The 12448-nt window shown below is 43.1% G+C and overlaps 1 protein-coding gene across 1 annotated transcript; it reads left to right on the top strand.

Annotated features, from left to right (window-relative positions):
• Positions 1-3: 3 nt before the first annotated feature.
• On the top strand, positions 4-8941 carry hmgcra (3-hydroxy-3-methylglutaryl-CoA reductase a). The gene is made up of 20 exons (XM_076998075.1): positions 4-144; positions 2711-2908; positions 2996-3107; positions 3198-3285; positions 3415-3499; positions 3662-3767; positions 3866-3972; positions 4082-4201; positions 4293-4453; positions 4619-4863; positions 4951-5120; positions 5507-5701; positions 5839-5997; positions 6162-6319; positions 6910-7015; positions 7103-7273; positions 7377-7517; positions 7618-7776; positions 7890-8044; positions 8130-8941. Exons 1-20 carry the CDS (start codon positions 13-15, stop codon positions 8182-8184), a joined length of 2823 nt encoding a protein of 940 aa, XP_076854190.1. The 5' UTR covers positions 4-12; the 3' UTR covers positions 8185-8941.
• The last annotated feature ends 3507 nt before the right edge of the window (positions 8942-12448 follow it).

Consider the following 12448-nt stretch of genomic DNA (forward strand, 5'->3'; position numbering starts at 1 on the left):
ATTACAAAATGAATGCAAGGAAAAGATGTGGCCACTGATTATAAAATAGTTACTTATCTGATAGCCTCACAAGCACCCGACGCGTTTGCTTCATCGGAGCTTCATAACCGAGCCATTTCTCGGGATAAGGATGATCTGGTGTTGGTAAGAGCAGACGCATGGACGTTTGGGTGGATGTTTTTAATTTAGCGCCTTCAGCCTTAGACGCAGGTCCTCTTCTTTGGAAGGCGGTGGATATAAGTTATAAGGTGCCCCGCAACACTCAGATCTTTTCGAGCTGTGTTCGTAACACTGTTGGTCAAGCACTGCTACATCTTCGTGCTGCGCGGTTTGTTTACAAGCCCAGCGAGCCGCTAATACTTTTAAAACCGGCGTAGTGGAAAACTGGAGACTAGCGGTATGAAGTGTCTGTGATATTGAGATTGTGCGTTGAGTCTCGTTGGTGAGACGCAGTCTTCTGTCACACGTTTGGAATAAACCACATACGAGGTGCAGCAAAGGCACCGCACACGACTGAGGGAGGTTTAAAACTACTGACACTGTCTGTTCTCTTCTTCCTAAAGGTGAGTGCAGTGGCGTTGTAACGAGTGTTGATAACGGAGTTTATCCACTTTTCACCTAGAAAACAACAGTTGCGTACATAACAGAGCTCGTAGTGTGCTCCAAACGTGACAAAGTCCTGAAGCATATCACGACTTATGTTTATATCGAAGTTTGTGCTTGTTTTTTTACTTAATTTGTGTCCATTTTACATCCCCCCCGCTAATAATTTACACTCGCCATCCCCCCTCTTTTGGCTCTTGGTCTCTGACGGGTTGGCCACCTCTGCTCTAACTGAACATATTATGCTAGTCATTTTGTGTTTGTTGTCGTTTTGCTTGTAATCGTTATCAGCGTATCCGTAGCACCGGAAGTTCCAACACAAAGTCAACCAAGATGGCCCTGTCCAGCGTTGTCATGGAAAATAGCGTGAATAGCACACGCCATAATACACACCCACACCCTCCCCCCTCCACACACACACACGCACGCACGCACGCACACACACACTCGCACGCACACACACATACACACTCACGCACGCACACACATTATTAGATTTACACACATAATTATAATTAAAAAATCTAGCAAGCTTGAGCAAAATCCTGATGAGAACTTTTACTTTCTGAACCTGGATTTGACCCCTCTGCATTTGTACATACTGCACTAGGTGCTGGGTATGATTTCTACTACATGGTGACGTGTTCTGCTTGAACATCAAGACCCCTCTGTGCTGCCTGCACTCCGTAGGCAACGGCGGACTGCACAGGCGAGCGCTACAAAAATTGCATAACGCTTGCACCAACCACTTACATGGTGCTGTAAATAAAAAAATAGTACTGTAAATATCGGAGTAGCTACGCAGTAAAATCTTGCGTCAGAGCAAAAAGAGCTTCTCGCAACAATTCAGTGTATCAGGGTTTTTTTTCCATCCTGACACGTATTCTGTCCATCTGCTATTGAAAAGCACGTTTCATGTCATTTGTTTATTGTTTTTCCCGTTTTATTAATTGTCGTTGTTTTAATTTCAACTGGCACGAACTCCCCAGTAGCACAACATATCCCACTGAAATGATGGGACCATTCAAATGATGGCGAGATCACGCGTCCCTGCTAGGGAAACGCCTCCTAGACCTGAGGGGGCGTGGTTTACGTCTTCGTCCGCATGGTCCGTGGATTTGATTGGCTGCGAGGCGGAGTGACGCAGTGCCATGCCATCTCTCCACAATTACAAGAGCATGCCGGTGAGGGACAGGTCTCAGCACCGGAGTGCTCACTCTACTCATAGGTTATGGATTAATCTTCTGGGTTTATTATTTTTTAAAGCACCACTAGCTAAATGCGCTGATTACATTTAGCGTCTTTTAATTTACACCCTTTGAAATATCCCAAAAAAAAAGCCCAAAGTGACAGTACAGCCGACGTCTGTGATTTAGTTCCAACGAGCTAATTATTTGACCCTTTCTGACACCGGTAAGTACTAAATCTCATCCCCATCCCAGTTACTGCGATTTCTCATGTTTACCGTCACATTATTTGTCAATCCTATCTGACGGACCGGTCACAGTAAAATATGTGGCATCATATCATGGCCCATAAATAGCGCTTATAACGGGCATGATCAATCAGACCACCCTAAAGAGACAAATTACTGGAGTAAGCAATTGTCACATTACATGGCCAGGTAAGACAGTTTGGAAATGTTAGATGAACACCGTGTTAGGAAAAAAAAGCTGGAAAAAAGTAAAGTGTTTTTGAAGGACAGGACCGTTTGGGTGGGCTGTAGGTCCAGTTGGGATTAGTTCACGCAGAAGTGACGGGAGGATCAAATGACTCATCCATGCTCAGCTGCTTATATAACAACTGAACAACAGTTATATGCCAAAATGTCTTCGAAAACAGAAAAAAAAACATGGAAGATTACATAAAGCAGTTGAACATTTTAGTAATTTTCTTATGTTTCACAAAGCATTGCCAGTAGTCTCATCGCTGTGATTTAAAGAGAGACTTAACGACTCTTAATTTGTCGGGTGTTATGCAACTGCAGTAAAGCGCGCGTTTACATTAATTGAACTCTTCATCGCCTTTTCCCTGACTGGTGACAGGTCTCGTCTGACGAGATTCTCTCCCACACTCCTCCTTTACACTGATCTGTTTCTCCTTCCAGCCACTCCCGTGTCGTGACAAGACGTCTAGCAGGATGCTGACCAGCCTGTTCCGTGTCCACGGCCTGTTCGTGGCCTCCCACCAGTGGGAGGTGATCGTGGCCACCGTCACCCTCACCATCTGCATGATGTCCATGAACATGTTCACAGGCAATAATCAGATTTGTGGATGGAACTTCGACTGTCCAAAGTCTGAGGAGGTGCGGTGTACTGCAGTATTAAATTATGGAAATTAACTGTTTTTGATTGGTTGTTAACGATAACATTATTTCCTCTTTGCTCTCCAGCAAGTCCTCAGCAGTGACGTAATAATTCTCACAATCACCAGATGCATAGCAGTGGTTTACATTTATTTCCAATTCCAAAACCTTCGCCAGCTTGGCTCAAAGTATATACTAGGTAGGACTTTTATTTTACAAATGTATTTTATATATTCCAAAACAACATTCAAAATGTGTCACTTTCAGTGTGGTCTCGTTTTTTTTTCAGGTATTGCCGGACTTTTCACAATCTTCTCCAGTTTTGTTTTCAGCACAGTTGTTATTCATTTTTTGGATAAGGAACTGACGGGTCTAAAGTAAGTGAACTGCTGAATTTATGTCCTGTTGATTCCAGTGTGCTGCAGCTAGTCCCACAGTAACACTGTGTTTGTGTTTGTGTTTGTGTTTGTGTTTGTGTTTGTGTTTGTGTTTGTGTTTGTCTGCAGTGAGGCACTACCCTTCTTCTTGCTGCTGGTTGATCTCTCCAAAGCGTGTGCTCTAGCTAAATTTGCACTGAGTTCCAACTCACAGGTACCTGGCATCATAAATTTGTCCCTGTACTCTTCATTTAAACAAATTAAATGTATAATATGCTACAGTACAGTACATTATGCATTTGAGAATTTAGCAGTAGGAGTAATGATTCAAGTGATTGTGATAATGGCATGCTAACTAGTCCCTTTTATACTTTAGGATGAGGTGAGAGAAAACATTGCTAGAGGAATGGCTGTCCTTGGTCCAACATTCACTCTGGATGCCCTGGTGGAGTGTCTCGTGATCGGTGTGGGGACTATGTCAGGTATTATTCCTCCACAGCATATTGCAACCAGTTTCACATTCACACTGCGCATTCAGACTTACGGTGAACCTGAACCGCCATTTTGGATCTAATCGCAGGTGTTCGCCAGCTCGAGATCATGTGCTGCTTCGGATGCCTGTCCGTCCTGGCCAACTACTTTGTCTTCATGACCTTCTTCCCAGCTTGTGTGTCGTTAGTGCTTGAGGCAAGCGAATTTCCTTTGAACCAAAGGTCGAATTTTGTTTGCACATTGTTTTGTTTGTGTTGCAAAATGTCTAAAATGGCAATGGCAAATTTGTTTCCGACTATCACAGTTGTCCCGGGAGAGCAGAGAGGGACGTCCTATATGGCAGCTGAGCCATTTTGCCCGCGTGCTTGAGGAAGAGGAAGACAATAAGCCAAACCCAGTAACTCAGAGAGTGAAGATGATTATGGTACGAAGGTGCTGACTTCCAAAAATCACGACCTGCAGACCTGCCACTACCGAATTACTTACATTATGTGTTTTCCTCTTTTTTTTTGTAGTCTCTTGGCCTGGTAATGGTCCATGCTCACAGCCGGTGGGTTGCTGATCCTGGTTCCCCAAAAGGAACACTGGATGTAGACGAAGTGGTCTTGAGTTCGAACACCTTCACCCCCAAGAGGATAGAACCTGATATCCCTCTATGGTACTTCTACCTGTCCAGGTGAGCACCCTCGAGAGGAGTTTTAAAATTGCACCAATAAATTGTAAATTCAGGCAGGTATGAAGCATTCAAATAACTGAAAACCATGAGTCTAAAAAATATAAGATTCTGTCTTTTCACCGCCTCTTCGTTGAGTGTTGCTAAGAATAGCTGCATGCGTTGTAGGTTGATCAGCATGGACGTGGAGCAGGTTATCACCCTGGGTCTGGCTCTCTTCCTGGCCGTGAAGTACATCTTCTTTGAGCAGGTGGAGACGGAGTCCACGTTGTCTGTCAAAGTCCCAACCCACAGCTCCGTGCTCACTCAGAGGTGGTCCCCGGATGAGTGCTGTAGGAAGGAGGCATCCCCCCACCCCAGCAAGGCCAAGACTCCCATCACTCCTCCCGCTGTGATCACCAAAGAAGAAAGAGGTAGTCACACCCTACCCCAACTACCTCATTCAGAAATTATGATCATAAGACATTTTTATTAATAAAATGTCATCCTCTTTCTGGTAGATTTAGTGATCAGGCCCCTGGCTGTGGTCACGGAAGTAGCTCCTAAAAGCAGGTTCATGGTGGGAGAGGATGAAAGCTTGAGGTGTGAGGACATCATCGAGTCCCAGCCCAGCGTCCCTTCAGAGCCCAGGACGCTGGACGAGTGCCTGGCCATTTTTAGAGATCCTGCGGTGAGCAGCACTTGTTATTTGTCTCCTGCTGTCTCAACCAGCCTGTATCGTCTTCATCTTCTCTAAAGAATCAGTTTTACAGAGATTCAGGAGAGCTTCCAGTGTTAGTGAAGCTGCTGATTACTTTAACCTTGATGTTGACTCTTATGATCCCTAATCAGCTCATCCACTTTACATGTTTGTTTGCACTTAACCAATCCGAGTTTGAGAATGGATTGGGATCCTCTTGAGATCTCATCTACCTCCAAGAATGTAGTTCCTTTACTCACCTGTAGCATGACAGAATTCTGTGCGAGTTTTGTGTTAACTCATTGTGTGTGAGGCTGTGTTTTAACTAGGGAAAAGACTGTGTATGAAAGCAATGTTTCAACAATGCAATTCAACAGATGGGCGCTCGCTACCTGAGTGACTCCGAGGTTATTGTGTTAGTGAATGCCAAACATATTCCTGGCTACAAGCTGGAGGCGTTAATGGAGACTCCTGAGAGAGGGGTTATGATTCGCAGAAAGATGTTGTCCACCAAACTCCCCAAGTCATCATCACTCACCTGCCTTCCCTACAAAGACTATGACTACACTCAGGTACTGCACACAAAAATGTTTAAAAGAGCAAGACCTTTACTCTAAAGCCTGATCGCTTTAATTCACAACATGTTGATATTATTACAACTAGGAAGCCATTTCAAGTTAACTACTTACTTTGGTTGTCTACTGTTTAGGTCATGGGAACTTGCTGTGAGAACGTCATTGGCTACATGCCAATTCCAGTGGGCGTTGCGGGGCCTCTGCTATTGGATGCAAAAGAATTTCAAGTTCCCATGGCAACAACCGAGGGCTGTCTGGTGGCCAGCATCAACCGAGGTTGCAGGGCTGTAACTGTAAGACACATCACAGCTTCCCTGCTCTCAGCTTTAGCTAAATACTTCTCAGACACGCACAAAACGTCATGGCACTTAAGGCCAATGGCCAGCAAAATTCTCAAAATTCAACTGCCTCCCATGTCCCGCATTGACTGTCTATGCTCTGCCCATTTGTCCGGTAGCTGGGTGGTGGGGTCAGCAGCCGGGTCCTGGCTGACGGGATGACCCGAGGGCCTGTGGTCCGCTTCCCCTCAGCCTGCCAGGCCGCTGAGGTCAAAGCTTGGTTGGAGAGCCCCGAAGGCTTTAAGTGCATCAAGGAGGCCTTCGACCGCACCAGCAGGTACGCAGACAATCAGGTCTGAACCAGAACATGCAATTTACTGGTTACACTGCATTCTGTCTCGCATATTAGAGGAGTCAGACATTTTGACACTTTTACAACACTTTTTAACATTTTAATTTTTTTTTCAAAAATCCAAAATGCAGTGCTAAAGATAATCCAGACTATTTTGTAAGACTGCTTTTTTAGTTTTTAAAAGTTTCTGTAAAAATGGTAAGACAAGAGTCCAAAGGGTACTTATGGAGTGCAGATATTTGTCATGAGAAACCAGGTGACTTCCCAGCACAGTGCACAGTGTGGGGTGATCACGGGCAGGGAGTTCACTCTTTGCACTTGTTATTTTTGACCTCTTTTAGATAGTTCTGTATCTCACAGCTGACCTTAATATTCACCCGGCACCGTACACACTTTTGTGTTGCTTCTGCATTTACATTTATGCTAAATTTGCATTTATCTGTGCATTTAAATGTGCATACACTGACATACATTTATCTGTGCATTTAGATGTGCATACACTGACATGCATTTATCTGTGCATTTAAATGTGCATACACTGACATACATTTTTCTTTTCTTTTTTTTGTTCTTAGGTTTGCTCGCATGGAGAAGCTCCATATTGGTCTCGCTTCACGGAACCTGTACATTCGCTTTCAGTCCAGAACTGGCGATGCCATGGGTATGAATATGATTTCAAAGGTAAGGGCCTGTGTGAACGCACTCTACACGATTGGTCAATCATTCCTGTGGACATTACATGGTTATTATCGCTCTCTCTGTGGTCAGGGCACAGAACAGGCTCTGGCTAGACTTAAAGAAGAATTCCCAGACCTGCAAGTCCTTGCGGTTAGTGGTAACTACTGCACTGACAAAAAACCAGCTGCCATTAATTGGATCGAGGGAAGGGGCAAGTCTGTGGTGTGTGAAGCCACTATTCCTGCCAAGATCGTCAAAGAGGTACAGTTCTTCAGTCGGTGTCAATACGGGCTCCACGGACTGAGTTTTACCCAGTGGACCTTCCGAGCACAGCTTCACAACACCCCTAAATCTTCTGCCGTAGGTTTTGAAGACAACAACGGAAGCTCTGGTGGATGTGAACATCAGTAAGAACCTGGTGGGCTCTGCCATGGCGGGGAGCATCGGTGGCTACAACGCTCACGCGGCCAACGTGGTAGCCGCCATTTACATCGCCTGCGGGCAGGTACGAGGTGCTTCTGCCCAGCAAAGACGCAGCGGTTCGCCGTAACGTTAAACAATGTTAAACACGAGCTGAAAGTAACTGGAGATCTTCACTGCTGCAGGACCCCGCCCAGACGGTGGGTAGCTCCAACTGCATCACCCTGATGGAGGCGTCAGGCCCCACGGGAGAAGATCTCTACATCAGCTGCACCATGCCCTCCATCGAGCTGGGTACCGTAGGTGGAGGAACTAACCTCGCTCCTCAGCAGGCCTGCCTGCAGGTACCTGTACTGCTCAACATCTCACATCACACAGTCATACGGTCAGACCGTGACCGTGGTTGAACGGAGGACGGGAGTACCGTAGTGACGTGGGCTCGTTCTCTTCCTCTCAGATGCTCGGTGTGCAGGGTGCCAGTGACGCGTGCCCGGGTGAGAACGCCCGGCAGCTTGCCAGGGTGGTGTGTGCTGCCGTGTTGGCAGGGGAGGTGTCGCTCATGGCCGCCTTAGCAGCTGGACACCTTGTCAAAAGCCACATGACGCACAACAGGTGAGTTGATTATAATTGCCATTGCTCAAAAAATTATCCAATCCAGTTGAAAGCTGAACGCTGTGTTTTCATCTTGTCGCACCAGGTCAAAGGTAAATTTACAGGAAGCAACAGGAACCTGCACAAAGCAAGCATCTTAAAACAACCGTATCCTGAGAGGGGCGTGGGGGTCTCAATGGGGGAATACAGCCACCTCAAAGGGCCTTTGAGGCACTCGTCATGCTGACACATTCCATATGGACGACAGAGCGGAAGGCTCTTGATTCCCAATCCAGATGTGAACAGCTTGCAATATTAATTGTGAAGTGACCCTCCTGAAAGACTCCTGAAATCAGAACATCACAGAATATTATGATGTGTTGTTCGTATATTTTAAATTCTGCGCATCTCACAACAGATGCTGTTTCTACGGCCTTCTGAGCTTGTTGAATGTATACAGATCATATTTTTTTAACAGAATGGCAGTGTGATGGAATAAATGAACAGGGACAATTTGAACAAGGAAATAGACATTAGATAACTGAACTCCTGTGTTGATGATCATGGTGTATGTGCAGGTTTCACTTACTCAAGGAAAGATGGAAAAGGCGTAAGCCATTTCACAAAGGTGCTAAAATAAACTGAATGAACGTCAGCTTTTGTTCTCATTACATCTGTATGCACTCAGGTATTTGAGCACTGTTTAGGTACAAAAGCTTCATTTCTGCTTTAGTCACACATGGAGAATTTAGCACGTACAGGATTTGCTTTATGTAACAGCATATACACCTTTTTACATGCTGTTTCATTTCATTGCCACTAGCTATGCTAACTAGCTATGTTTTCCTAAGGGATGGTACTGTTTTTACCACAAAACTACTTTTTTTTGTAATTAAATTAAAGGGAGTTTGTAATTCATTCTGCTTCATGTGTTTTGTAATAGATGGCACTTATCCAATGTTAAACCAAAATTTCAATGTACCAAAACCCATATGACCATGGAAAATGTTTCAAAGCGAGAGATGTTGGGGTATTGGGTATTGGGCACTGGGTATTGGGTATTGCTCCTGTGAACAGTACGGTGTCAATAAACCTGCATGAATGTGTTCAAGGAATTGAAGGACTCCAGCCTTTTTCCAATAAATACAGTAAAATATCTAGAAATGGGGGTACTGTGAGTTAAGTGAGAGTTCTGCTACAACGTCAGCATAGACACTCGCCAGAGCATGCATTAGCCAATCGGCTCACCCTGCATCACGTCTCACCAGAGCAGTGACAGCTGATTGGCTGAGCATTGCTAAAGCTCCTGACAGACCTGCAAAAGGTATCTAGAGTGCTTCACACATGCGCACACAGTATAATATGGGTTAGCATGGTTCCTCCTCTCCTCTCTTCTGCACAAGAAGCTGTATTGATCAACCTCTTTTCTGACTTTGTGATCATTAATACCCCACGTAAATAATCGTAGTTAATCATTGACAGTCCAGAGCAGAGGGCAGGCCACAATGAGGCTAAACCAACCATCTGCTGATGGCTACAAGATGTCACCTAAGGTTCACCATATTGACATTGTCTGTTTCCCAAGCTAAGCAGAAATCCAGGACAAAGTTTTTTAATGAAAGAGTCAGTATTCAATGACACTGAACACAGTCAGCACTTTGGATCTAAAACTAGGATTACAAAACATTTGACCACCTAACATCTAAAGTGCTCATAATAAATGAAATCATCACTGATCATATATTTAATGTATTCTCTGTAACAGAATATGTACACAGCTTTAAATGAAGCTCGTCCTTGTGACTACAACTATGTACACCACCCATTGCAATTGCAATTATTGCAATTATTCATAATGACAAATTAAACTAAGGCAAGGCAAGAAATGTTTATTTATAAAGCACCTTTCAATTCAAAGTGCTTCACATAAGAGTAGAAAAAGCTGAAAACCTGAAACCTATCATCTTAGGAAGGTTTTTTTTTTTTAACAAGAAATCTAGTAAAAAAATGACAATTTATTATGATTGAAGTATTAAAAACAAGAATTTAAAGAAATAAAGTACTCAGAGTACAGTAAAGTAAGGAATTTATTATTATTATTATTATTATTAATAAACTACAAATAAACATTGCTTTGGTTAAAAATAGTCCTACAGTTAAGAATAAGAATAAGAGTTCTGCCCAATATCATGTAGATACACTGGTTCTACAACATTAAGTTATTTATAGACTAGTAATAATGTTTGTATTTTTGGGAGTCAACCCTGCTAAAAGCCAAAAGCGTGTGTGAGGTTCTCAAAATCTGTTTTAGTTAAGAAATCTCTGATCTTGGTGATGTCCTTAAGGTGATAAAATGCTGACTCATTGACTGCTAAGATAAGTCTATTAGTGTGCCTAGGTTACCACCATAGGACACAAAACAACAATGCTAATTGCTACCATACACTTTCTCAAAAACAATTCTACCTGAAGTAATTAATCCTTTATTAAATTTAATAAACACCTCCCTGAACATTGGCTACATACACAATTAATTCATATTAGCAGTAATCAGATCAAAAGCTAATCAAAAGCTACCAAAAAGCTCATTTTGACTCATATTGGTTGTCAAACTACGGACCTATCTAAAATCTCCACTTTATCTCATGCTTCAATCAGAACCAGCTACATGAAGTCTTTCGGTCAGGGTCTATGTCTCATCATAGTACAGAGTTAACGCTGATCAAAGTAGTTAATGACCTGTTGTTGGCTTTTAACCAAGGTTATGTATCTTTGCTTATACTGATTGACCTCAGAGCAGTATTTGATACCATGGATCACATTTTACAAGAAAGACATGAAAACGTTATTGGGATTAACCCTTTCCTGGTTAAATATTTTTTAAACATATTTTTATTGAGAGAAGAAAGATATACATGATGACATGGTGGACATTCCAGGTTCAGAAAGTAAAATTCCTCACCAAGGTTAACTTTCTGAACCTGGAATGTCCACCTGTGTGATACACATAGGTAACTTGGACATCCATAAGAATTGGTGATTCTTCCCTTCTCAACCTACTCTAATTCTACCCCACTAACCCCCGCTAGTTTAAATTGTATTTAGCCAATTGCTACCAATTTGTCAACATTAATTAATTCTTCAGCATACACCAAGGTCAGTTTTGGTGTCATTCAAGGATCTGGTTTAGGGCCCCTGCCCACATTTGTTTATATGTCCTACTTCGACAAACACTGAGCTAGCTTCTTCTGCTATGCTGATGACACTCGCGTATATGTCTCAGCTAAACCAGAGGACAAATCTCTTTTTTATATTAGTAAAAAATACACTATATTACCAAAGGTATTCGCTCACCCATCCAAATTTTTGGAATCAGGTGTTCCAATCACTTCCATGGCCACAGGTGTATAAACTTAAGCACCTCGGCATGCAGACTGTTTTAACAAACATTTGTGAAAGAATGGGTCTCTCTCAGGAGCTCAGTGAATTCCAGCGTGGAACTGTGATAGGATGCCACCTGTGCAACAAATCCAGTTGTGAAATTTCCTCGCTCCTGAATATTTCACAGTCAACTGTCAGCTGTATTATAAGAAAATGGAAAGTGTTTGGGAATCAGAGGGTAGACCAACGTCATATTGAACCCTCTGGATTAGGAATGGGAGGTCACTTAAGCTCATATGTGAGTCAAGGAAGGTGAGAGAATACCTTTGGCAGTATAGTGTATGTAAAGGACATCAGCGGATGTTGGAAATGTTTTCTCATTTAGTCATGTCAAAACAGAAGTGATTCAATTAGGCTCACAGGCATCCAGGAGTTTCTACCTCAACTACACAATAAACTACTGGACTCCCAATCACACCTTTTTTAGTAGTTAAAAATCTTGGTGCAGCTCATGTAAATATCTCTACCACAGCTTTCGTCCACCTCAGGAACATTGCAAAAAATAGGTACATACTGGCTTCCCAGGATACAGATACATACATTTATCATTTCCAGACTGGACTACTGCAATGCCTCACTATCTGGCTGTACTACTAAGTGTTTTTACAAGCCCCAGTTTGTTGCAGCCAGAGTTTTTACCAGAACTAGAAAGTTTGACTATGACTCCCATCTTTGCTGTTATACTGTCTCTGTGTTAAATGTGGCATTGATTGTAAAATACATCTAAAGACATACAAAGCACTGAACAGACTTGCCCCACAGTACTTTAACGAACTTCTAGTCTGCCACGCCTGCTTATATAAAAAAGTGCAGGCTCTTTATTAACACCTCAAGTAAGGAAATTTACCACAGGGGGTGGAGCTTTCTCCTAACAAAGCTCTCACACTATAGGACAAATATTCCCAGACAGGTTGACTGACATCAGTGGCCAGTTGTTAACAGCGCTAGCTCCTTTTTCTCTCCCACGGTCCATTCAGTAGCATA

Source organism: Brachyhypopomus gauderio, chromosome 3 (assembly GCF_052324685.1).
Source record: "Brachyhypopomus gauderio isolate BG-103 chromosome 3, BGAUD_0.2, whole genome shotgun sequence".
NCBI lineage: Eukaryota > Metazoa > Chordata > Actinopteri > Gymnotiformes > Hypopomidae > Brachyhypopomus > Brachyhypopomus gauderio.